This window comes from Rhinolophus sinicus, chromosome X (genome assembly GCF_036562045.2).
Source record: "Rhinolophus sinicus isolate RSC01 chromosome X, ASM3656204v1, whole genome shotgun sequence".
Lineage (NCBI taxonomy): Eukaryota > Metazoa > Chordata > Mammalia > Chiroptera > Rhinolophidae > Rhinolophus > Rhinolophus sinicus.
Window position 1 is genome coordinate 1917073 of NC_133768.1, and position 26432 is coordinate 1943504.

General features: G+C 33.4%; 1 protein-coding gene across 6 annotated transcripts in view; it reads left to right on the plus strand.

Moving 5' to 3' along the window:
* The window catches only part of LOC141567002 (ubiquitin carboxyl-terminal hydrolase 9X-like), a 176955-nt gene that overhangs the window by 68967 nt on the left and 81556 nt on the right, over nt 1-26432 (plus strand). For 4 of the 6 annotated variants that reach the window (XM_074323490.1, XM_074323489.1, XM_074323488.1 and 1 more), the window contains 3 exons: nt 19649-19855; nt 22329-22465; nt 24133-24281. In XM_074323490.1, the coding sequence (XP_074179591.1) occupies nt 19649-19855; nt 22329-22465; nt 24133-24281 (493 nt within the window). The remainder of the gene's footprint in view (nt 1-19648; nt 19856-22328; nt 22466-24132; nt 24282-26432) is intronic. The other 2 variants (XM_074323492.1, XM_074323494.1) reach the window with 1 other exon arrangement.

Consider the following 26432-nt stretch of genomic DNA (forward strand, 5'->3'; position numbering starts at 1 on the left):
AGTCTAGTTTCATTCTTTCACACTTGGCTTTCCCATTTTCCCAGCACCACTTATTGAACAGACTTTATGTTTTTGGCTCCTTTATTGAAAATTATCTCTCCATATTTGTGTGAGTTTATTTCTGGGTTTTCAATTCTATTCCACTGGTCTATGTGTCTGTTTTACTGCCAATACCATAATGTTTTGATTATTGCTACCTTATAGTACAAGCTGAAGTCAGGGACTGTGATACCTCCAACATTATTCTTTTGTCTTAGTATTGTTTTGGCAATTTTGGGTCTTTTGTCATTCCAGAAAAATTTGATTGTTTTTTGTTCTATTTCTTTAAAAAAATGCCATTGAGATTTCATGGGGATTGCATTAAATCTGTATATTGATTTGAGTAACATGACCATTTTAACTGTTGATTCTTCCAATCTATGAACATAGTGTCTTTGTGTTTCTTTGTTTCTTCTTCAATTTCTTTAAAAAATATCTTATAATTTTTCAGTGTATAGGTTTTTGACATTATTTTTAAAGTTTATTCCTAGGTATTTTATTCTTTTGGTTGTTGTTGAAAAAGGAATTGGTTTTCTTATTTCTTTTTCTGAGATTTGATTATTAGTTTTGGGGAATGCAATGGATTTTTGTTGATTTTATAGCCAGCAACTTTACTGTATTCCTTTATGATTTCTAATAGCTTTTTGGTGGAGTATTTAAAGTTTTCTATATATAGCATTATGTCATCTGCAAAAAGTGACAGTTTAATTTCTTCATTACCAGTTCAGATGCCTTTTATTTCATCCTCTTAGCTGATTGCTCTGGCTAGGACTTCCAATACTATGATGAAAAGCAGAGGTGAAGGGACAGTTGCACGTAGAGCAAAGGGCCTCAGTTTTTCACCATTAATTATGTTAGCTGAGGGTTTGTTATAATGAGGACCTTTATTATGTTAAGGTTTTTTGCTCCTTTATCCATTTTATTAAGTATTCTAATCACAAATGAATGTTGTATCTTATCAAATGGTTTTTTGGCATCTATTGATATAATCATATGATTTTTGTCCTTTATTTTATTTATGTGTTGTATCACATTGATGGGTGTGCATATGTTGAACCATCCTTGTGCTCCTGGGATGAGCCTCTCTTGATCGTGAAGTATAATTTTTTAAATGCATTGTTGTATATGATTTGCTAGAATTTTGTTTGGGATTTTTGCATCTGTATTCATCAGAGATATTGGCCAGTAATTTTCTTTTTTCTGTTATCCTTATCAGCTTTTGGTATCAGGGTAATGTTGGCCTCATGACGTGAATTAGGCAGTTTTGTCACTTCTTCAATTTTTTTGGAAGAGTTTGAGCAGGATTGGTATAGATCCTCTTTGAAGGTTTGGTAGAATTCACTAGTGAAGCATCTAGTCCTGGACTTTTGCTTTTGGGAAGGTTTTGGATGACTGATTCAATTTTCTTACTGTTGATCAGTCTATGTAGGTTTTCCAATTCTTCATGGTTCAGCCTTGGAAGGCTATATGTTTCTAAGAACTTGTCCATTTCTTCTAGGTTATTGAATTTGATGGCATATAGCTCTTCATAGTATTCTTGGATGATCCTTTGTATATCTGTGGCATCTGTGATAACTTCCCTCTTTCATTTCTGATTTTGTTTATATGTGTCTTTTGTCTTTATCTTAGTCTAGCCAAGGATTCGTCAATTTTATTAATCTTTTCAACGAACCAGCGCTTTGTTAGAATAATGTTTTCTATTTTCTTGCTGATCTCTCTTTCATTTTGTTTTGCTTTGGTTCTTATTATTTCCTTTCTTCTGCTGACTTTGGGTTTCATTTGTTCTTCCTTTTCTACTTCTTTAAGGTGAAATGTGAGGTTATTTATCTGGGATTTTTCTTGTTTCTTGAGATAGGCCTGTAATGATATAAATTTCCCTCTTAAAACTGTTTTCGTTGCATACCAAATATTTTGGTAGGATGTATTTTCATTCTCATTTGTTTCTATGTATCTTTTGATCTCGCCTCTTATTTCTTCTTTGACCCAGTCATTCTTTAAAAGCAAGTTGTTTAATTGCCACATATTTGTGGTTTTCTTGCTTTCTTTTTGTAGTAGGTATCCAATCTCCAGGCCTGATAATTAAAGAATATGCTTGGTTTGGAGTAAGGCTTCTTAAATTCGCTGAGGCTAGTTTTATTTCCCAATATATATTCTGTCCTTGAGAATGTTCCATGTACACAAGAAAAAAAGGTATCGTCTGATGTCTTAGGATGAAGAGCTCTTTAAATGTCAATTAGGTCCATTTCATCTAATGTGTCATTCAGGGCTGCTATTTCCTTATTTATTTTCTGTTTGGATGATCTATCCATAGCTGTCAATGATGTATTTAAGTCCCCTACTATAATTGTGTTTTGGTCAATTTCTCCCTTTAGTTCTATTAGTAGTTACTTGGTATATTTCGGTGCGCCCTGGTTGGGGGCATAAATATTGATGGCTGTTAATGTCTTCTTGTTGTATTGTCTTCTTTATCATTATGAAATGTCCATCTTTGTCCCTTGTTACGTTTTTTATGTTGAAGTCTGTTTCATCTGATTAAGTATGGGTACACCTGCTTTTCTCTGAATACCATTTGCTTGGAGTGTCAATTTCCACCCTTTCACTATGAGTCTATGCTTGTCCTTGTAGTGAGATGTGTATCTTGAAGGCAGCATATGGTTGGGTTTAGTTTTTTGATCTAATCTGCTACTCTGTGCCTTTTTATTGGTGAGTTCAGTCCATTTACATTTAGGGTGATCATTGATATATGAGGATTTCCTATCCTATATTTTGTTTTCTGGTGGCTCAGCATCTCCATTGTTTCTTTGCCGTTTGTTGTGTTATTCCATTGTGGTGTATTTTGTGATATTTCCCTCTGTTTCTTCTTTGTTTATGTTAGAAATCTGAGTTCTGGATTTTGTGTGTGTGTGTGTGTGTGTGTGTGTGTGTGTGTGTTTACCATTAAGTTTATGTAATAGAAAGTTTCGTATATATAGTAGTCCTTTTTATTCGGTGTGCTTCTTATCTCCACTCCCCTTTGCAGATTTGGTCCTTTACTATCACCTGTTTTATGTTTTTGTTGTCACAAGTTATCCTTACTTAAATTGAGTTGATTGCTGAATTGCAGTAGCAAGTTATGTTTTATTTTGATTTTTCCTTATTTTTAAAATGTTTTTTCTTCTTTCCTCTTTATGTTATGTTAAGTGTATAGTGCCCTATTTTGTTTATGGATTGCCATTTCCTGCTTCTGTCTATCTATCTGTAATACTAGATACGGTTTTGTATTTGTTTTTTTTGTTTGAGGTTGAATACTTTAGTAGTTCCTGTAATGCAGGTCATGTGTTAGAAAATTCCCTCAGCTTCCGTGTGTCTGGAAGGTCTTTATTCCTTCTTCATATCTGCAGGATATTTTTGCTGGATATATTATTCTTGGCTGGTAATTTCTGTTTGAGAAATTTAAGTATTTGATTCCACTCCCTCCTGGCTTACAGAGTTTCTGCTGAAAAGTCTGATGATAATCTAATGGGCTTTCCTTTGTAGATTAATTTCTTCTTTTCCCTGGCTGCTTTTAGAAGTCTTTTTTTGTGATTAATTTTGACAGCTTCAATACAACGTGCCTTGGAGAAGGGCTGTTGGGATTGAGGTAATTAGGTGTTTTCTTTGCTTCTAACAGTTTAGAGAATTCTTGTACAATATTTGTTTGAATAGTCTCTCTATTTTTTCCCTTTCTCTTTCCTTCTGATATCCTAATGGGTATCGTTATTTTTATGTTGAACTTTCTGATGGAGTCAGAAAGTTCTTGTAGAGTTCTTTCATTTCTTTTAATTCTCAAGTATCTGTTTTCTTCTATCTGTGTCATTTTCAGATTTCTATCTTTGATATCATGAATTCTTTCATCCTTTTGGTCAGCTTTCCTTCTGTAGCTGGCTATTGCATTATTAATTTCTTTTATTTAGTTCTTCATCTGCAGAATTTCTGTTTGGTTCTTTTTAAAAATTTCCATATCTTTGATAAAATATTAATTTTGTTCTTTGATTGTGTTTCTGAATTCATGAAACTTCCTGTGTGTGTTTTCTTGCATCTTGTTGAATTTTTTCAGAACTGCATTTTCACATCTCTGTCACGTAAATCACTTATATCCATATCTTTAAATTCATTTTCTGTGGAGTTTTCATTTTGTTTCTGAGCTGCCTTGTTATCTGGGTCATTCATGTCAACTAATGAATTAGTATTTCCCTTCCTAGGCATCTACAGGTCTACAGGAGTGGGTTCTGCAGCAGATTGATATAAGAGGTCATTTTTTTTTCTTTTTTTTTTTTTTTGCTTTCCATTAGGTGTTGCTGAGGTGTTTTATCTTCTCCCCTCCTCAGTCTACTATTTTGTCTTCATTTTGTAGTCTTTATTTTCTGTTCACTGGTCTGGCTGCAGTGTGATTGTGGGTTCCCTGGAAAGTGGGATGCTCCTCTGTAAGCAGGTCACATGGGTCTGAGAGCACCCCCTCTGTGGGAGGATGTGGGTGGTGATAGAGTTCTGAGCTTCTGAAATCTCAGTGCTGCTCCTGCAGCCTGATGCAACGCCTGTGTGTATCAGTGGGTTTTGTTGCCCTTTCAGGGATCTGCCCAGAAAGGTCTGTTTTCCAGTAAGTGTCCCTGGTTTATTTTCTCTTGTACTGTTTCAGCTGCTCACGCAATGGAAGATTTCCTGGGAGGTGGGCACTCATGATTTGGTTGCCTGGGTCTCAGGATACTGTCTCCATTTGAGGATGTGGTGGGAGAATGGGTTCTGAGTCCCTGGAACCCCAGAGCTGCTCCTGCTGCCTGATGGCGGAGCTTGTGTGTCCTGTCAACCCTCGATGTCCCCTCAGAGATCAGCCTGGAAATATAAGTGTAGACTTTGTTGGGTAAGGCAGCAGGTGTGTTTGTGCCTCTGAGCAATGGTGACTTACAGCCAACAACTGTCTTCCTATTACCAGCTTCTTTCGTATTACCAGCATTAGCCACCTTGTGCATCTGTTGCTCTATAACCATCTGTCCAGTTCTCAGAACTGTAGATATTCTGTCTTTTATCTGACTCCTCTACAGTTTCTTCTGGGGCCCACTTCTAATACAGGGAAGGTGAATGGAGGTGGCCAGTCTCCATGCCTTTGTTTTGTGCCTGGCAGTGAGGTCTTGAATTGCAGTTCTCACTCACCATTCTGTATTCAGTCTTTGCCCTGAGGTCTCTGCCCCCATGACTAGGATCAGCTGTATTATATGCTGATCCCTCAGGCATGAAAGTGGACCATGAAAGGTGTACTTTCAGTATGAACTTTTCCCTCTCCCAGGATACAGTGTGCGAAGGGTTGCTTCCTAAGACCTGTGTCTCTGCGCTTCCTCTTCCCTAGTCCTCCCCAATTTGCCAACCTTCAGAGATTTTGATGTGTGGATCTTTCAGACGTGCTTATGCATTGCTTCAGCTATTCTTTATTGACTCATAGCTGTTCAGTTTGTTTTAACTTCCAGGGGAGATTTCAAAAAGCACTCCTCACGCGCTAAGCTTCTACCGTCAGGTCGTAGCATTGACTTAAAACCCTTTGTGTTTGTGTGGTGTGAGTTTTCACTTTTTTTTATTTGTTTTTATGTATTTGGTTCCTCTCTTTTTCTTCATGAGTATGGTAAAGGTTTATCAGTTTTCTGCATCTTGCCAAACAACAAAGTATTTCATTGATATTTTGTATTGTTTTTTAGACTTTTTTTAGACATTTATTCATTACTGCTTTTGATATATTATTTCCTTCCTCCTATTCACGGTGGGTTTTGTTTATTCTTCTTTTTCATTTAGGTGTAAGGTTAGTTTTTTGTTTGTTTTTTTGAGGTTTTTGTTGTTTCTTTAGATAAGCCCGCATTGTTATGAATTTCCCTCTTAGAACTGCTTTGGTTGTGTCCCATGGACTTTTGTTGGTGTGATTTAATTTTCTGACTCTAGGTATTTTTTTAGTTTTTCCTTGATCTAATTGTTAACCCATTCATTAGAGAGTATCATCTTATTTACCCTCTATATGTTTGTGTTTTTCAGTTTTCTATTTGTAATTGACTTCTGGTTTCATCGTTGTGATCAGAAAAGATTCTTGATATGATTTCAGTGTTCTTAAAATATTTTGAGACTTGTTTTGTGGCATGACATGTGGACTGTTTTGGAAAATGTTCCTTATGCACTTGAATTCTACTGCTTTAGAGTAAAATGTTCAAAAACTACAAATTAAATCCATCTGGTTTGTGTGTCATTTAAGGCCGCTGTTTTCTTGTTGATTTTCTTTGTGGAAGATCTCTCCATTGGTGTCAGTGGGCGTGTTAAATTCCCCTACTATTACTGTATTACTGTTGATCTCTGTCTTTATGTCAGTCAATATTTATTGTATATATTTAGATGCTCCTATGTTGGGTGCATAGATGTTACTTGTGTCAAAATGTCCACCTGTTGGATTGACCCTTTTATCATAATGTCCTTCTTTGTCTCTTAATTATAGTCTTCATTTTAAAGTCTATTTTATCTGATATAAGTATTACTACCCAACTTTTTTTCATTTCCATTCCTATGAAATACCTTTTTCTACCCCTTACTTTCAGTCTGTGCATATATTTTGATCTGAAGTGTGTCTTGTAGGTAGCATAATACGGGTCTTGTTTTTGATCCAGTCAGCCACCCTATGTCTTTTGATTGGAACATTTAATCCCTTTATAAATAACATTTAAAGTTATTCCCTTTATAAATAACATTTAATCCCTTTATAAATCCCTTTATAAATAACATTTAAAGTTATTTTTGATCATTACATAGTTATTGTTATCTTACATTTTTACTCTTCTCCTTCTTCCACCTCTCCTTTTACTTATCCTTCTTCTACTTCTTATTCTTTCTCCTTTTCTTGTCCCTTTAACATTTAGTGTAGTACTGGTTTGGTGGTGATAAACTCCTTAACTTTTTCTTGGAAGGGAAACTTTATCTCTCCTTCAATTTTTATTTTTCCTAGTTTCACTAGATAGAGTACCTTGGTTGTAGGTCCTGGCTTTTCATCACTTGGAATATTTCTTGCCAATCCCTTCTGGCCTGCAAAGTTTATGTTTAGAAATCACCTAATAGTCTTATGGGAGCTCTCTTGTAGGTAACTAACTGATTTTCTCTTGCTGCTTTTAAGATTCTCTCATCTTTAACCTTTGGCATTTTAATTATGTGTCTTGGTATAGGCCTCTTTGGGTTCATCTTGTTTGGAATTTTCTGAGCTTTTGGACTTTTACCTATTTCCTTCTTCTACTTAGGAAAGTTTTCAGTCCTTATTTCTTAAAATAGGTTTTCAGTCCTTTGCTTTGTCTCTTCTTCTGGTAATGCAGATGTTGTCCCACAGATCCCTTGAACTATCCTCATATTTTTCAATTTCTTTTTGCTGTTTTGATTGGGTGTTTTATGCTATTTTATATTATAAATTGTTGATTTGATCCTCTGCTTCAACTTCTCTAGTATTGATTCTAGTAATATTTTATTTCAGCTATTGTGTTCTTTGTTTCTGATATGTTCTGTTTTTGTGTTTTATCTTCATTTATGTTTTCTATCTCTTTGTTGAAGTTCTCACTAAGATCATGGAACATCCTTTTAACCAGTGTTTTAAACTTTATTTGGTAGATTGCTTTTCTCCATTTTATTTAGATTTTTTCTGGAGTTTTTTTTGTCTGTTTCCTTTATTTGGGACGTTTGTTTCCTCAGTTTGGCTGACTCTGTTTCTTTGTTTCTGTGTATTAGATCTATTATATCTTCCAGTCTTGGCAGCTGGCCTTGTATAGTAAGTGTCCTGTGGGACCCAGTGACGCAGTCTTCCTGGACAACTAAGCTGGGTGCTCCAGGTGTGTTCCTTGTGTGGGTTGTGTGTGACCTCCTGTTGTAGTTGAGCCTGGATTGTTGTTGGCATGTCAGTGAATGGAATTGACCCTCAGGCTGACTGGATGTGAGGACTGGTCATGACTGTAGTGGAGGAGCTATTTTGGAGGGACATACCACAGAGAGTGGGATTTGCTGTGCTGGGGCTCTAATGCCTGCTGAGTCCACCCTTTGGTACCATCATTTGTGGAGCTAATTGGGTGGTGCTCTGGTCTGGTTTGAAGCTGGCCTCCAATTTTGTTGGTTTGGGGGCCTTTTGGGAGGGACTGCAGTGTAGGTCCAGGTGAGCAGCTGCATGTCCATGGCCTGGGGCCACCTAGTAAGAGCTATAGATTTGTCTGTGGTTGGTAGCTAGCTGCCTGTGCTAGGCTTGGATAGGCTATGTGGATAACTGAGGCCGGCTGCCCCTAATGCTGGGGTAGGGGCTGCTTAGCAAGACGTACATGGCATGTCAAGGCCAGGTACTTTTAACCGTTGGGGTACTTTGACCTTTCAGAGATTCTGGCGAAGTCCACATCACAGGCCAAGTCCAGTTTTTTGTGAGTAACAGCCTCTGAAAGAGGTTCAGGCCTATGCATAGATGGGTTGGGTGGGTTCTCAGGCAATCACCATGGAGTTTAACTGACACTTGGTGCCTGCCTGTGAGTGCAGGCCAGGTTAAAGGAACAATGTCATCTGCCAGCACTTTATTGCCAAGGGAGCTGCCCCTCCAGCCCTCTCTCTGAAGCCAGACAATTCAGTTCCTCCCCGTATGTCCCTGGTATCTTTCAAGCTGCTGTCCCAGTGCTGGAGCTCACAGCAAGTGAGTCCATCAGCAAGTAATCCGTGTGCGGGCTTTTTAAGAAAAATGTTTGGGACTTCATCTGCCCTCATCGCACTCAGAAGGAATCTCTGCTGGTTTTTCACAGCCAGCTATTATGGGGAATCCTCTTCCTGGCACTGGAACCCTGGGCTGGGAAGCCTGGTGTGTGACAGAGATCCCTTGCTCCTCTGGGGGGACTTCCGCAGCTAAGGTGTCCCTCCCAGTTTTTAACCACCACAGGGTTAAAAATCTGTTAAAACAGGGTCCATCCTGTTTCACATCTCTGTCCCTCCTACCGGTCTGGAAGTAGCTTCTTCTGCATGTCAGTAGTCATAGGACTTTGGTTCAGCTAGACTTCAGATGATTCTCAGTGCTGGTTGTTCTGTATTGTAGTTGTAACTTAGAAGTCATAGTGAGAGTAAGCAAGCATAATGTTTACGTACTCAACCATTTTAACCAGAAACTGTCTCCTCTTCCCATTTTTAATTATTTTTTTTCATTATTAAGTTGTATGAGTTCTTTGTATATTTTAGTTATTAATCCCTTATCTCATATATATGGTTTACCTTCTCTGCAATCATAATCAGAAGTCCCTAACAATATTTTTTCATTACAGTAATAATTTTCATCACAAATACAGAATCATATTATTTTTCCTTCAGCTTATTTGATTTTCTCTGATATTTCTTGTTTTTTCTTTAGGTTAAAATTGCCATGTGATGTTATTTGTTATAATGGAAAGTGGGACATGATAACAAATATGGAGACAAAAACACACACTAAAACATAATGTTCTCTGGGTTAATGTACATAGATATATAGAAAGGCGATTCAGAGGAAAGTCCAAGGCTCTCTAGTATCATATCTGCATTGGTATAATTAGGCACTTTTTTAAAAAAATCTCTGTAATTGTTATTGTTGGTAGTAGAATTTGTGAATCTAGATCATAAAATCATATGTCATTGTTCATGAACGAACATTCTTGTAATCCACACTCATTAGAATAACAAGATTTCTTGTTGATAATAACTAGAGCGTTGCTTGTGGCAAGTTAAGTTGGTACAACTACATAAGAAAATAGTTTTACATTATCTCTTAGAAGGTAGGATTTTGTATCCTGTTATACCAACATGCCCCAAAGAAATTCATCATACGTATACCAGGATGTTTGTTCAACAATGTCAGTAGCCAAATTATTTGTATTAGCTCCAGACAGAAAGAACTCAAGTGTCTATGAACACTAAAAGGATGAAGTGTATTATCTGATAACAAAATACTACATGACAGTGAAAATTAGTACATTAGAGCAACTTAGCATATGGATGTATCTTTCTAATGTGATGAAATCTTTTGTACATATTTTTTTTAATCCATTGAAGTATATCAAGGCAGTAGGCAAGGAAATTAACATTGGTAAGTTATTGTACATACTCTTAAAGTTAATTTCAGTGATAACTTCTGAAATGGTGATATATCAACAGTTATAACCATAATTATAGAAGATAGAATGGTGTCAATTCCTCCTCTTACTAATTCAAAGATTCTGAAGGTAGTCTATAACCATAATAAAAATTCCCGTATCTGTGCATTGCCCCTTTGACTTATCAGGTGTTTATTGAACATCTATTCAATGGCAAGCATTATTTTTTGAGGTGTTCATAAATCTGGAGATTCGTATGTTATATTTCATTGTGTTTTGAAAGGTCTTAGTAAAAGTAAGTGCTTTAAATGACCCGTGAAGTCACTATGTAGGTTGTATTAGGTCGGTGCAAAAGTAATTGCGGTTTAAATGGTTAAAAATAATTGCAAAAACCATGATTACTTTTGCACCCACCTAATAACTAAATAATTCTTTCTCTAAATATTTGTCTTCAGTTATATTTGCTTATATTATTGCTTAAACTGTAGTCTACCAGTATTTGAATTCTTTGTAAGTCTGTCTTTCAGTATGTTTGTATTACTTTGTAGTCCTTTCCATTGTTTGCTTTTGTCAGAGTTGTTAATTTTTCAGTCTCAGGAGTTTGAAATTTTTTCTCATTGTGGTGTTGATCTTAATAGTCTTAGTTATTAATGAAATTTAACATTTTTATATGTTTTTTGAACTGTTCTTGTCTCCTTTTTTGGTGAATGCCTAATCATATCCTTGACCTGTTTATATTTCCTGTTTATTTGTTATAACGGAAAGTGATTAATTAATCCAATAATAATTAATTATTTATTAATTAATTCCTAAGGGTTAGTCTATCTCAATACTCAGTTCTTCTTCATAGTGTGTCAAAAATAATTTCTCAGTTTTATTAGCAGTTTGTCTGAATTAGGATCCAAATCGTTTTCTAACTGTATAATTAGCTTATATATCATTTAATCCTCTTTGAGTCCATAGTTGTCCATGTATTCTTTTTCATTCTTGTTATATAATTGATTAATAATTTTCCAAATCCTCAGTAGCTTTTGTATTCTTTTTCTCATTTCAAAAGTAATTTTGTGGATTCTATAATTATTTAGAAGCAAGCACTCAAGTTGTCTTCCCGTATTTATTATTTTAAATTGCTGTTAATAACTCCATTAAAGTTTATTCCTTTTCTTCAATTAGTAGATATTTAAGTGGATATCAGTTCTTTGTGCTAGTAACCAGTGATTAACAAGAGAATATGTAATTTCCCCCTTGTTGTGTTAACTGTTTATAAAATACTATTTTTACTTTATAAAGTAACTTTATTTTGAGAAGATTGTAGGTTCACATGCCATCTTAAATGATCGAGAATCATGTAATACATACATGGTTTCTTTCTATAATATCTTGCAAAAATGTAGTACAGTATCATAACCAAAATGTTGACATTCACATATTTGTAACATAAGATACATTTCCATGATCACAAAGACTCCTCATTTGCCTTTTTGTAGCCATATTTAGTTCTTTTTTGCCCTCCTTTCTCCTTAAACTCTGGCAACCACTCGTCTGTTTTTGGTTCTACAATTTTGTCATTTTAAGATTGTTGAATAACTGGAATCATGCAGTGTGTAGCCTTTAGAGACTCTTTTTTTGCCCACTCAGCATAATTCTCTGCATACTTATCCATGTTGTGTATATCTATAGTTTGTTTACTTTACTGATAAGTAGTACTTACTTATGGTGTAAACTTAACATGATTTATTTCATCATTGACCCATGGACATATGAGGTTGTTTCTATTTGGGGGCTATTACAGAATAAAGCTGTTAACGAACATTGATGTGCAGATTTTTTGTGAACATAGTCTTTATTCTCTGAGATTGGAACTGCTGGATTGAATGTAATTGCATATTTAGTTTCCTTTAAAGCAGTCTTATAGAGCTATAATTCAGAAACTGTAAGATTCATACTTTTAAGTGTACAGTTCAGTGTGTTTTAGTATATTTACATAATTATGCTACCTTCAGTACTACCTAATGTCAGAATATTTTTATTACCCCAAGTTAAAGCTTTATCCCTTTTAAGTCCTCGTTTTGTGCCTTTTCTAGCCCCTGCTTCCAATACTGTTTCTATTTCTATGGATTTTCCTATTCCAGACGTTTAATACAAATATGTGACTAATTTTGACTGGCTTCTTTCACTTGGCATAATATTATCAGGATTTATCTATCCTATATTATGTATCAGACTTCATTTCTTTTTATTGCTGAATATATCAGTTTTCCTTTTACATGGATCAATTAAAGAACATTTGGGTCGTTTCCATTTTTTTGTCCATTATGAATACTGCTGCTCTGAAAATTCATATACAAATTGTTATTTAGACTTGTTCCTTCATTGTACACCTATACAGGGAAATAATATTCCGTTGTATAGGTATACACATTTATTTATTCATTAGTAGATGAATATTTGAGTATTTTCCACTTTTCTGACTATTACGAATAATGCTGCTATAAACATCAGTGTACGGATTTTTGTGTGGACATGTGTTACCATTTCTCTTGGGTATGTACTATAAGTCAAATTGCTAAATTATGGTAACTCTGAGTGTTACACTTTGAGGAACTGTCCAGCTGTTTTCCAAAGTGGTTGTACATTTTACATTCCCAGCAGTGTATGAGAGTTCCAGTTTTCTTCTCATTCTTGTCAGCACTTGTTGTTGTCTGTCTTTTTTTATTTTAGCCATCCTAGTGGAGTTGCAGTGATATCTGATGGTGGATTTCGTTTGTATTTTCTTAATGGCTAATGATGTTGAGCATCTTAGTATGTGTTTATTGGCCTTTTGTATATCATCTTTTGCCACATCCAGCGCAGAAAGCAGTGCTAGGCCTGAGGGGGAAGGGTGGGAGATTAAGATAAACACAGAGACAGGAAAGTTGGGATCAGGAGGTCCACTGTCCACGGATGGCAGAGCAGTGGCACAGTTTTTATTTCTCACATGGTTTTTATACAGTCTTGGAACAATTGCCTATACAAGCTAGTATTAGTAGTACAAGCAAGTATTAGAAGAACATACTGTTCTATGAATATGCAAGTTTGTATGTCTGTGGCTGTAATTGTGTTACCTTGGGGGAAGATGTTGAGGCAAGGCCGCCCTTGAATGACCTTGAAGGCTGTAACGTCCTTGTCAGCTCATATCCTGCTCTCCACAATCTTTGAAGAAAAATACTATTCAAATCATTAACTCATTGTCTTATTATTGATGTATAACAATTCTTTATATATTTTGTGTACATTTATCTTATCAGATTAAAATTTGCAAATATTTTCTCTGTTTTAATAGGTTGTCCTTTCCACTTTCTTGTTTTTTGTAACACATTAAATTTTTTTTTATTCAAGTTACTTTGACATAGCATAAAATCAACCATTTTCTAATGTAGAATTCAGTGCCATTTAGTAAATTCACAGTGTTGTGCAACCACTACCTTATCAAGTTCCAAAATATTTTCATCATCTCAGGCAGTTCTCTTTCTGCCCTTCTCCCCTGCCCTTGAAAATCAGCATTCTGCTTTCGGTCTGTAAAGATTCACCTATTCTGAATAAGAGTCATAATTTTGATGACGTCTGCTTTATCTGTTTTTTGGCCACATGCTTTTGGTTTCATATTTAAGAAATCATTGCTTAAGCTATAGTCTGAAAGATATTTGAAACATTTTTTTCTAATAGTTTTAGCTCTTATTTTTAGGTCTGTATTCCATTTTGAGTCAATTTTTTTGCACATGGAAAATTCGAAGTTCATTGTTCTATATGTGAATATTTAGTTGTCCCAGAATATTTATGTGAAAGGCTTTTTTTTCTTATGGAACAGTCCTGGCATTCTTGTCTAAAAATCAGTTAATCGTAACTGTGAGGGTTTATTTTTTATCTTTTTGTTCTAGTCCATTAATTGTATGTCTTTCGTTATGCCAGTACCACATTGAATTGATTACTGTAGATTTGTAGAAAGTTTTCAAATTAGTAAGTATGAGTTCTCAGACTTTTTCATTTTAAGATTGTTTGGTCATTTAGGTGTTCTGTTTTTGCATGTGACTTTTAGAGTTAGCTTAACAATTTCTGTAAAGAATTAGCTAGGATTCCAATAGAGATAATGGGGCAGTTGTAAATTAGTTTGCATTGTATTGCCATTCAATCCATGAATATAGAATAACTTTCCATTTATTTAGAGATGACTTTTCATTTATTCAGGTTTTTAATTTCTTTCAGCAACTTTTTTCAGTATTTATTGCATTTTTCTTAAATTTATACCAAAGTAATTTATTGGTTTTGATGTTACTATAAATGGAAGTGCTTTCTTAATTTTTGGATTGTTCTTATCTAATTTATTTTTAAAAATATAATTATAGAAATACAATTGATTTATAAAAATTCATTTTGCATCCTGCAACTCTGTTGAATGTATTACTTGTTAATATTTTTTTGTGGGTTCCTTAGGGTTTATAAGTACAAGACCATGTCATTTACTAATAGAGGTAGTTTTACTTCCTCCTTTCCAATCTGGATACATTTTTTTTCATTGCCTGATTGCCCTGACTATAACATATAGCACATGTTGAAAGCAGTGGTGAAAATGGTGAAGCATTCTTGATCTTAGGTGGAGTGCTTTTAGTCTTTCACCATTAAATAAAATGTTCACTGTGGGGTTTTTATAGATCCCCTTTATCAGATTTAGGAAATTTTTCTTCTGGTCCTAGTATATTGAGTATTTTAATTGTGAAAGGGTGTCGAATTTTGTCAGTTGCCATCTTGGTCTATTAAGATGATGGGCTTTTTGTCTTTTTTTGTCCTGTGTTGCACCAATTGATATTTGCATGTTCATGTAGTCTTTCACTTCTGGAGTAAATCACACTACTAATGATGTATACAATCTTTTCATAAGTTGCAGGATTTAGTTAGTATTTTTTTTAGGACATTTTTAGATCTTTGAAAAACTGCCAAACAGCTCTCCAGAGTAGCTGTAATATATTATATTACATTTTTACTCAAAATTATGAATAATCCATTTTCTCAACATTCTTGCCAGATTTTGAAATATTCAATTTTTTAATTCTGACATGTGTGCTGTGAAATATCCGTCATGGTTTTTTAACTTACATATTTTTAATGGATAATATGTTGAACATATTTTATGTACTTATTTGCCATCTGTGTCTTTGATAAAGTTTTTTTTCATGCCTTTTACCTATTTACTAATTGGGTTGGTTTTTTACTGTTGAATTTACAGTTCTTTAAGTATTCCATGTGTTAGTTGTTAGATGTGCAGTATGCATATATTTTCTCCGCGTATTTAGTTTTTTCATGCTATTAATAATTTTTGCTAGCAAAGTTCTTTTGATAAAATTCAGTTAATTATTTTATTTCTTCTTACAGATCACAGTGATAGAACTAAGAATTTGTTGCTTAGCTATAAATCTCCAAAAATTTCTCCTATATTTTTTTTCTGAAAGTTTTATAGTTTTACAGTTAAATCTGATGCATTTTGAGCTAAGTTTTATGCAGATGTGAGGCTTAGATTGCAGTTAATTTTTTTTTTTTTTTTTTTTGTCCCCTGTGTATGTCCATTGTTCCAGCATTATTTGGTAAAAGACTTTCATCTTGCCTATATTTGAATACTGTTGCACTTTGTCAAAGACAGCTAGACATATTTTTATGGGTCTATTTCTAGGTTCCCTGTTTTGTCATTTGTCTGTTTCTCTGCCAGTACTACACAGTCTTGATCCCTGTCGGCATATGTGTCTTGAGGTCAGATAGACAGATTATTCTCACCTTCTTTTTCAAAATTGTTTATCCTAGTTCCTTTGCCTTTGCGTATCAATTTTAGTTTAATCTGTTCTATATGTATGAAAAACATTGCTGGGATTTTGATAGGAATTCATTAAACCTGTATGTCAGTTGGGGAAAATGAACATTTTTGCTCTCTTGAGTCTTCCATTTCCATGAACACTGTATGCCTCTGTTGATTGAGTTCTTCAAGAGTTTTCTTCTGTGTTGTGTAGTTTTCAGCTTACATATGTTTTATTATTTTATACTTAAATGTTTAATTTTTTGATAATGGTTATCAATGTTAAGTATTTCCAATACTGCTGTCCATGTAGAAACATTTGATCTTTTAATCCTGTGATCTTACTTAAGTCTAGGAGGCTTTAAGTTTTTATCTCTGAGGTTCCTTGGCACCTTTACATAAACTATCATACCATCTGCATATAAGTTAAGTTTTACTTCTTTCCCAATTTGGAAATTTTTTATTTCTTTTGCTGACTTTACTATACTGACTAGGATTATCTATCTGTAAAATATTGAATAGAAGTCACTAGAGCAGAGAAAAGCATCAGTGTTATCTGTGTGTTTTCTGTAGTTGTCCTTTATTAATGCGAGAAGGTTCCCCTTCATTTCTATTTCCTGAGAGTTTTTGTCATGAATTCATGTTGAATATGTCAGAATTTTTTTTTTCTACATTGAGTCATGTGATTGTATCATTTTGTTTTTTACCCTCTCATTGTGGTGGATTACAGATAGTTTTTCAATTGTTGAATCAGCCTTTGATCCTTGGAGTAAACCACCCTTGGTTATGTTATGTTTTTATTTTTACATATTGTTGAATTCCATTAACTAATGTTTTGTTAAGGAATTTTACATTCACGAAGGATATAATACAGATGTAATTTGTTAACAAAATACTCGTTTGTATTTTGCTAGTTGTTATATCTGTTTAAAGAGGGGTTTTTATAATTATGAATTTGCCTATTTTTCCTTTGAATTCTGTTAGTTTTTGTTCCATATATTTGGCAGAGCACACAGTTAGGATTGCTATGTCTTATTGATGGGCTGACCTTTTTTCAGTAAATAATGGCCCATGCTATTGATGTTTTTTACTCTGAAATATATGTTATCTGATACTAATATAGCCAATCTTGCTTTCCTTTAATGTTTATGTTTGTGCATCCTTTTACTTTCAACCTGCCTGCATCTTTATATTTTATAATATAATGAATTTCTGTTAATTTCTGCATTATAACTGATATATTTTGACATTATATTTAATGTGCTTATTGATATATTGGGGCTTAAGCTTGCTGTTTTATTTTTTTGTGTTCTATTTGTTTTCTTTTGTTTTTCATTCGTCTTTATTTTCCAGCTGTGTGAGGGTTATTTGTACATTTTTTTACATTCCCATTTTTATTTTTCTAAAATTAGTCATAGTATTTCTCTTTGTATAGCTGCTTTAATATCTTTGATAATATTAACATTCGGCATTTATCTTAGTACTGATAAATCTGTTGGCACTTTTTTTCATTCAGTTTAATATATTCCTTATTTTTGCTATATTGAGTAATTTTCTACTGAAACCTTTAGTATAATGAGACTGAGGTTATTTAAACCTTTTGCTTTAGCTGGTACTGCTCAAGCAAGGCAAGGAGTAATGCTTTTTTGTTATTGCCAGGCAGAGACAGAACTCTGAGTTCATCTCTTGGACTTCGTTGTTTCCAAGGTGCGGCATTCCCTATTACTGCTAGGAGAAAAGGAAGTAATGACTCTCTAAATGTTCCATTCTGACACCATCATATTGGGGTAGCCTTATTACTGTTGGGCAGTAGTAAAAATCCTGACTCTCTTGGTAGACCCTCTCTACCACTACTTAAGCAAGGTCTCCTTGTTACTCTTTGTTGGCATAGAATTCCAGCTCTTTCTTGTCCTTGTCTTCTATCACCTCAAAAGGTATTGGGAAGCTTTAAGAGCCTTATGAAGTCTACGCTTCCCACTCAACCTGTTTGTTGTGTGTGTGGGCATGGGTCATAATTTTTTCTGAATTATTTATTTGGAATAGGGCAATTATTTTCTAAAAGTTTTCTGTCATGCTAGGTTGTCCTTTTCCTCATCCTTTGACTATAGAGATGGCTTGGGGGATGGGAGGACTTCCTTGTCTGCACTCATCAGTATTTCCAGTGATAGCTTCTTTAGTTTCAAGTCTGGAATATATGAAACAAAAGAAAGTCCAGGGAACTCAACCACCATGTTGTTCCTCATGTTTTAAAGTTTCTAGTAGTTTTACTATCTTCCCTCCAGTGTTCAGAGTCGTCTTATGTTTTGTAGCATCCAGGGATTTTTGTTGTATTTGAGTGGGAGGAACAGTGATAAATATAACTATTCTATCTTCTCACACATAACTATTTTAGTATCTTTTTTAATGAGAATTTCATCTACTTCTAAATTTGTAAGTGGAGATTAAAATTTTTTCTTGGTCAGTAATTTAGAATTTATCAAACTTTTTTCTCTGCATATGTATGGTTTTTGTTTCAAGAAGGTATAAAGCACATTACTTTATAGTCTGCTCTCAATTTTTTTACTGAGCGAAAATATGGCATAACATTTACCATCTGAACCACTTGTAAGTGTATAATTCAGTGGTGTTAAATACATTTATAATGTTGTGCAACCATCAGTACCATCCATCTCCATAGTTGTTTTCATCATGTAAAACTAATATTCTGTACCTATTAAACAATAACACTTCATTTGTACTCTCCCAGATCTCAACAACCACTCTTCTACATTTTATCTACATGATTTTGATTATTCTAAGTATAGAATTAAACAGTCTTAGTGGTTTTTTTCACTTAGCATAATGTCCTCAACGTTCATTCATTTGTAGCATTGTAGTGTCAAAATTTCCTTCTTTTTTAAGTGAATATTTCTTTGCATGGATAGGTCATATTTTGCTTATCCATTCTTCTGTTGATGGACATTCGGATTGCTTCCATATTTTAGCTGCTGTGCATAAAAATGACCATGGGTGTACAGATGTTTCTTTGAGACCCTGCTTTCAATTCCAAAAGTGGAATTGCTGGATCATATAATAATTTAATTTTTAATTTTTGAGGAACCGCTATACCATTTTTGTGACAGCTATACCATTTTTCATTTCCACCAACAGTGCACAGTGTTTCAATTTTTCCTAGACATTTGTTACTTTTTTATTGTGTTTTTCACTAGTAGTCATGCTGATGGATGTGAGGTAGTAGTTTTGATTTGTAATTCTGTAATGATTGGTGATGTTGAACATCTTTCAATGTGCTTATGGGACACCTATGTACCTTTGAAGAAATGTTTATTCAAGTCCTTTGCCCATTTATGAATAGGGTTGTTTGTGTTTTTGTTGACTTTTAAGACTTTTCATATGTGTTATATTAGGCATTCTTTATTATCTTTTTATTATGCAATTTTTAAGTTAGTAGTGATAGAGTTTAAGTTGTAATAGCAATTATTTTCTCAGGGATTTAGGTTAGTCTGTCTCATGAGTACTATTAGTTTTCTGAAGACTTGGGTAATTAAATGCTCAGTTAAGGCTTATGTGTGTGGGAGAGATAAAATGAATATAGTTTATTCAAAGTCATATAATTAATACATTGATGACCTATTATAAATATATTCATATATTGATATTTATGTAATTTAAATTATTTCCCTAGGCAAGTTGGACAAATGCAAGTAAAAAACAACGTGAAAAACTGTTGGAGTTGATACGTCGTCTTGCAGAAGATGATAAAGATGGTGTGATGGCACACAAAGTGTTGAACCTTCTTTGGAATCTAGCCCATAGTGATGATGTGCCTGTAGACATCATGGACTTAGCTCTCAGTGCCCACATAAAAATACTAGATTACAGTTGTTCCCAGGTACGGAAGAGCTTCTTTGCTGATTTTTTCTCACATTTTTCCTTCATAATTAAGATGGCTTAGTTATAGGATAATTCCATTATTTTTGTTTTTAAAAGTAATTTTAAAGAATTGTCTTACTTTTGTCATAAACCTGGCTTCCTCCTCTTATGTTTCTTCAGCAAATTTTCATATCATTCAAGGATTTTTACCTCCTTGAAGAAGGGTTTGTATAAATAATCATTATAATAGTACTATAATTGAATATATGACAGTCAAATAGAATCATAAAGTACTGAAACCAACAGGGACTTTGCAGGTAATTAGATATTTTACTCAAGAAGTTAATAAAATTAATAGATTTCCTAAGTAGTTATGTCCTTATGAGCAAACTATAGCAACTTCCCTTCATTTAACTTGTCATTTATGTTTACTGTCTTTAAATATGAATTTTTATACTTATTTTACTTATATTCTTCGATCTGTCTCTGTATTTTTATCCACAGTGGTTTGCCATCCTTTATTAATGGTTTGACATTTTTCTAATAAGTTTGTTAAAGAATTTAATAGACATGATGTGTTTTTCTTAAAAAAAAAACCAAAAACTGGCAGGGTGTTTTTATTTACTTCATCTGGTCAAGTAAAGTCAAGATGATCTTCTCAGGTTTTGAAATTTTAAAGGTTCAGAAATGTTTGCTGATTTTACTACCTTAATCAATAAAGTACCGTCATATGCACATATGTGTGTGCATATATATATATATATATATATATATATATATATATATATATATATTTATATATATATTTATTTATTTATATATATATATTTATATATATAGCTAGATGAGTAAATTCAGAGGAGAACATTCATTACCTGGAATACTTTAAAAAATGAAGATGTTATTCTTCATAGTCTATGGACTAGTAGTCCCACCTGTCCATATAAAACTGATTTTTTTTATTTTCAGTCTTGAAGAAAATATAAATTAAAATTTATCCTATCTCCTGTCCTTAATAAATAGATTAAAAACAGAAATTTTTCAAATTGCAGTGGTCACTAATATATTAATTTGCAATAATGCATTTGGACCTTCAGATTTGTCGAAGAAAAAAAGTAAAGATTCAGTTCAGTTATTTGATCAAATGCCAAAGTTACGCTGTACTTGATTCTGACTGTTAATTAAGTATTTATTCAGCATGTCAAATGATTATAAAGCCCTTGAGTTTAAATTCTGTTTTGTTAAATAGAGAAGTATTATAGAGAATCAAAGCAGTACACTTGCTATAAATGCTCAACTGTTAGTTCCTCCTTTAATATGTTATTCATATTTCATGGCACAGTGTCATGTTATACATTGCCACATTAATAGTTATTGTGTTTCACAGAATTTCATAAAAGGGTTTCCCTTTTTCAAGTTCAGCCTTTCTTTGCTGTAATTGTGGAAAACTAACTAATGAATAAATATATCACTCACTTTGGCCTCCAACCCGAAGTGTTTTTATGAGCAATTGACATATTTAATATTTATGTATAAATATCTTTAAGTTCTTAAAGATGTGCACAGAATTCAGGCCACAGTCATTTCACATCTGGAAATTTTACAGAGTAGGATATTCTTTTTTAGAAGTTTATACAATGAAAAATGCTAACCATTTAAATTCATGAATGCACTCTACAATATACTGTGCATCCATTAAAATGTCTGCTGTTGTAGACAGATGTCCATAGTATTTAATGAAAACGCTTAAATGTATGGACCCTGTTTTTTGTTTCTAAAAATATATGGACATGTGGTTGGAACAATATCTCCACATATGTGCAGAAATAAAATCATTCCAATTAAGAATTCGTTAGGTAATCAAACCTGAACTCCTGATTTCTAGTGATCTTAGACAAAAAGACTGAAAATTATAAAACCCTTAATTTTCCTTTAGGTGAATATCTGTGTCCATTTTCTTTAACAGTCTCTGTGTGTTGATTTTATTTTACTTTATTAATGATAGTGATTTTTTTTAATTTACAGATTCATGTTACTTCCTTGATGAAATACACATTTTTTGGTGTTCCTTGCTCTTTTTAGAAAAATAGGCTACAATCACGCCCATATATGATAATAGGTGGCATTGTATGTTTTTGCTAGGAGAATCTTACAAACACTGAATAAAATGCAATACCAACATTCAAGCATATGTTCTAAAAATCAAATTTACTGTGAATGTATCTAAAGTTGGGATTGATATCTTGGTGCAGATATATCTGAATCCATGGAACACTAAATTTTTATTGTATTATTTTACATTTCGAAGTATTGATGATTATTTCAAAATAATAATCTTCAAGCGTTTTGGTTGATTATAATTACGTCATAATTTTTGTGATGTTAGCTTAAAAGCTTTTCTAATCTGTAATTCTCAAATAATTTGAAGCTACAGTTATACTGTATACTGATCCATCCATATAACCATAAACTTTTTTATATGTGTGTGTAAGGATCGAGACACACAAAAGATCCAGTGGATAGATCGCTTTATAGAAGAACTTCGCACAAATGATAAGTGGGTAATTCCTGCTCTGAAACAAATAAGAGAAATTTGTAGTTTGTTTGGTGAAGCACCTCAAAATTTGAGGTAAGGCTTTTTTAAGTTTTATTTATATATTATTTTGAAAATAGATGGCATAGCAGTAAAGAACACTAGAAATTGGAAAACAGGAAATTTAATGAAGAATTTGGAACAAATAAGACTTCTTGATTTTATTAATCTTTTATATTTTATGAAATAGAAGTTACTTACCAATGTTACGTAGCAGTTAAGTATCAGTCAAGATATTTGCCTTGGGCTTTTAGTTCAGAATTGTCTTGAATTTTCCACAGATGATACAGACATGATTATGGCATGGGTTATATTTATCTTACTCCCCGCTACCCTTTTTTCCCCCCAACCTTTTTCCTGGTTTCCTTGGCCCAATATTCATTCTTAATCCCACATAGTGATATTTCATAAGGACCTTTCTGGTTTCTTAATTGTGCTCTAACATATTTCAACATTTTTTATTAACTTTAAACTTCATAATTCGAAAGAGGGTAGAGAGTTTATCTTTTCTTGAATTTAGAAGTTACTTTTCAAAGATAAGACTAAAGCAATTTAAATTATTAAAGATGACAAGACTTTGTTTGATTTCTTTTACTCTTAATTTATTTTAGTTATAGTTTTCTTAAATAGCTACTTTTATGTGTTTGGTCTTGATGCTAAATTGTGATTATTAGAATAATACATCCTTTTATTTTCTTGTGATATATTTGGAATTAATGAGATTAAGAGAAAAGTAACGTAGAGAAAGCCAGGTGTAGTGGCAAGAATTATTCTCTATGCTGTTAAGATTCCTGGTAGTAAACCCTAGTTTTTCCTAATTAGTTGTAATTTTAGAAATAGTCACTGATCTTTTAGAAACATTTTTCTTTCATGTAAAACAATTACAAGATCTTTTATAGCTCTTGATGATATGATTATGTAAGTAAACAGAATTCTGTTTAAACAGTTCTATAATACCACTTCTGTATTTTTATTTTCTAAGTTGAATTTTGATACTTTTTTTCTCATGCCGGAAAAATTACATCAATTTAAGAAATTTCATGGAGATTAATGCTGGAGAAAATCTTGAAATACTCTTTTAATATTATTTATTTGTAAAGCACATACTTTATGTTTGACTTACTATAAAACATACCCACTTTTTAGTTGCTTGTACACGCACTACAACATGTAATCTTCCAAGGCTGGAGAGTTGATCATAAGTATTAATAACAATGTGAAAGCTGATTTACTTCATTGAGAATGGTAAAACAGGAAGAAAACTTAAGTTATATTTCTGTTGCTATCTTGGCATAACTTGCTACAAACTTAGTGTTCCAGAATGAACCTATAATGGCTAATATCCTTGAAATATCATGTAAATTTGCACATGTGCTTTAATACTAATATTCTATTAATTAGTATGGTGGGTGAGGTTGAAGAATACTGATAGGTGGTTTTCATGTAAGATAAGAATATTGGATTAACTGTTTTGAGGCATTGGTTATTCTCTTCAAATTGCTGATATTTTGTTATTAAAAGAAGGATATTGAATTGTGAATATAATTTTTATGAATTTAAAAATTCATAAATTATGAAAGTAATTATGAATGTAATACATTTTAAGCTTGTATAGTGGCTAGAATTTTAGTCTCTATAAACAATTACAGCATTTAGAATAGTAAGTTAATAGCAGTGTTCATTTGCCTAATCATACTGTTAAGTTCTTCTCGTTTTAGTCAAACTCAGCGAAGTCCCCATGCATTCTATCGTCATGATTTAATCAATCAACTTCAGCATAATCATGCCTTAGTTACTTTAGTCGCAGAAAACCTTGCAACTTATATGAATAGCATGCGACTGTATGCTAGAGGTATGTATTATAACCTAACATTAACTATTGGGTATAACATATAACTATTGGTTAAAATACTGGGTTTCCTTTTCTTTGTTCTTTGTTTTTTCCTTGTGTTATTAGGAACATAATTTCCTTATGTCAGAAATGACAATATATTTATTTTTAAAGGATTGAAAAATGGAAGTGAATTAGTTTATAAATTGTATTCATTTGTGGGTTCTCTTGACCTCCTAAATCTTATACAACCTTTATTCGAGGCAGTTTTTTCAAGGATCTTTACTAAATGCTCAGGTCCCTGCTAATCCTTTTTAAATTCGTTGCTTTCCTTCTCTATCTGGGAATTCTACCTGCTTGAACCTACAGTTGATAGTCTGTTAGGTATGTAATAGACTCATTTTGAATCCTTTTTTATTATCACCACTTTTAACTGCTTTTCAAGAAAACTTGATTATAATTACTTTGTTGCTGGTTTTACTCCAGGTTATTCTAGCATACATTATAGTTGTTTTTAATAACCCTGAAATAATAGTTTCTGTTGTTCAAAGAACTCATTAAAAATTTACTAGTGATCACCATTTGTCTTCAGGGGTTCTCAGAATATGAAATTGTTTAAATGTATTGGAATAAAGCTCCCTGTGGTTTTAACAGAAAACTTTTCATATTTGCCATATGTGGGCACTCTTCTTGGTGTCATAAAGATCAATTCCAATGTTATTCGTCCTTTGACAGTTTTCTCACAATCTATCGGCTAGAGCACAATATATTCTTTGTGCATCTATACCTCAACTACATTACACCAAATTCATAGGGCAAATGAAATAAAAAAACCCCATCACCTGTAGGCCCAGTTTGTATATTTGAATATAGGAAAGAACACCTTTTAAACTTTTTTGTTGTACATTGTTGATGTCAGTATTTAGCATAATGTTTAACTGAAAATACCGTTCAGTGACATGCTACATTAGGATATGTAGAATCTAGTCATACATGTTAAAAATGTGGACATTTATACTCATTATTTGACTAGAACACTAGACTGTGCATGTACTTACACCCTAATACTTGTGGTTTATTATGTTCATAACCAGGTGATTTATAAAATCCTCAAGATATTGCTAATATATACTATCCATATAAAATTTACATGAACATAATGGAAAAATTAAGCAACTCTTTAATATCTCTAATGATTACAATGACTTCCTGCTGCTGTCACATTTTACCCATTCTGTCCACTCTAGTCTTTGAATTAGGAAAGCAATCTAAACATCATCTGCTACAGTTGGTCCCATTAAGTCCTGCCAATTAAGTTCCAAGGTTTCTTTCTAGCAGAAGGGCAAGACAGGAAAGGCACTGCAGGTTGTGATTTATTTTCCCTAGCAGGAGCAGCCAAAATCAGTGAGATAGTTAGAAGTTTTTATGTGGTTCTCGCAGGTATTTTGTGATCTTAAACTTTTATGGTGGTATAAACCCCTACTGTGTGCCCATTAACATCTTTCAGAGGTGGAGTCCAGCTATAGGAGGTTGGACAATTAAGTTTGCGAACTCATCCTAGAAAAAGTGCTACATACCTCATTGCTGAATATCACTACAGTCACCTTCGAAGGACTCCCCTTGGGAAACTATGCACCAATGCCAGCACCTAGTCCACCCTTCAAAGCAATTTTGAAACTCTTTTTCTGGACTGGCCATCAGAGCTGTCGTCGTATTACCCTTGAGGTCCTGAATGTCATCAAAATGTCTTCCTTTCAATATTTATCTACAGATAAAGAAAGAAGTCATTGGGGGCCAGATCAGGTGAGTAGGGAGGGTGTTCCAATACAGTTATTTGTTTCCTGGCTAAAAACTCCCTCACAGACAGTGCCGTGTGAGCTGGTGCATTGTCGTGATGTAATAGCCATGAATTGTTGGCAAAAAGTTCAGGTCGCTTTTGTCTAACTTTTTCACGCAGCCTTTTCAGCAGGTCCAACTAGTAAACTTGGTTAACTGGTTGTCTAGTTGGTACAAATTCATAATGAATAAACCCTCTGATATCGAAAAAAGCTTAGCAACGTTGTTGCAATAAGTTTGCGAACTTAATTTTTAGACCTCGTATAATTAACTCCAGTGAAAACTTTTATTTCATTTTTATGTGTTTTTATCTGTGTTTTTAATGTCGTTGTCAGT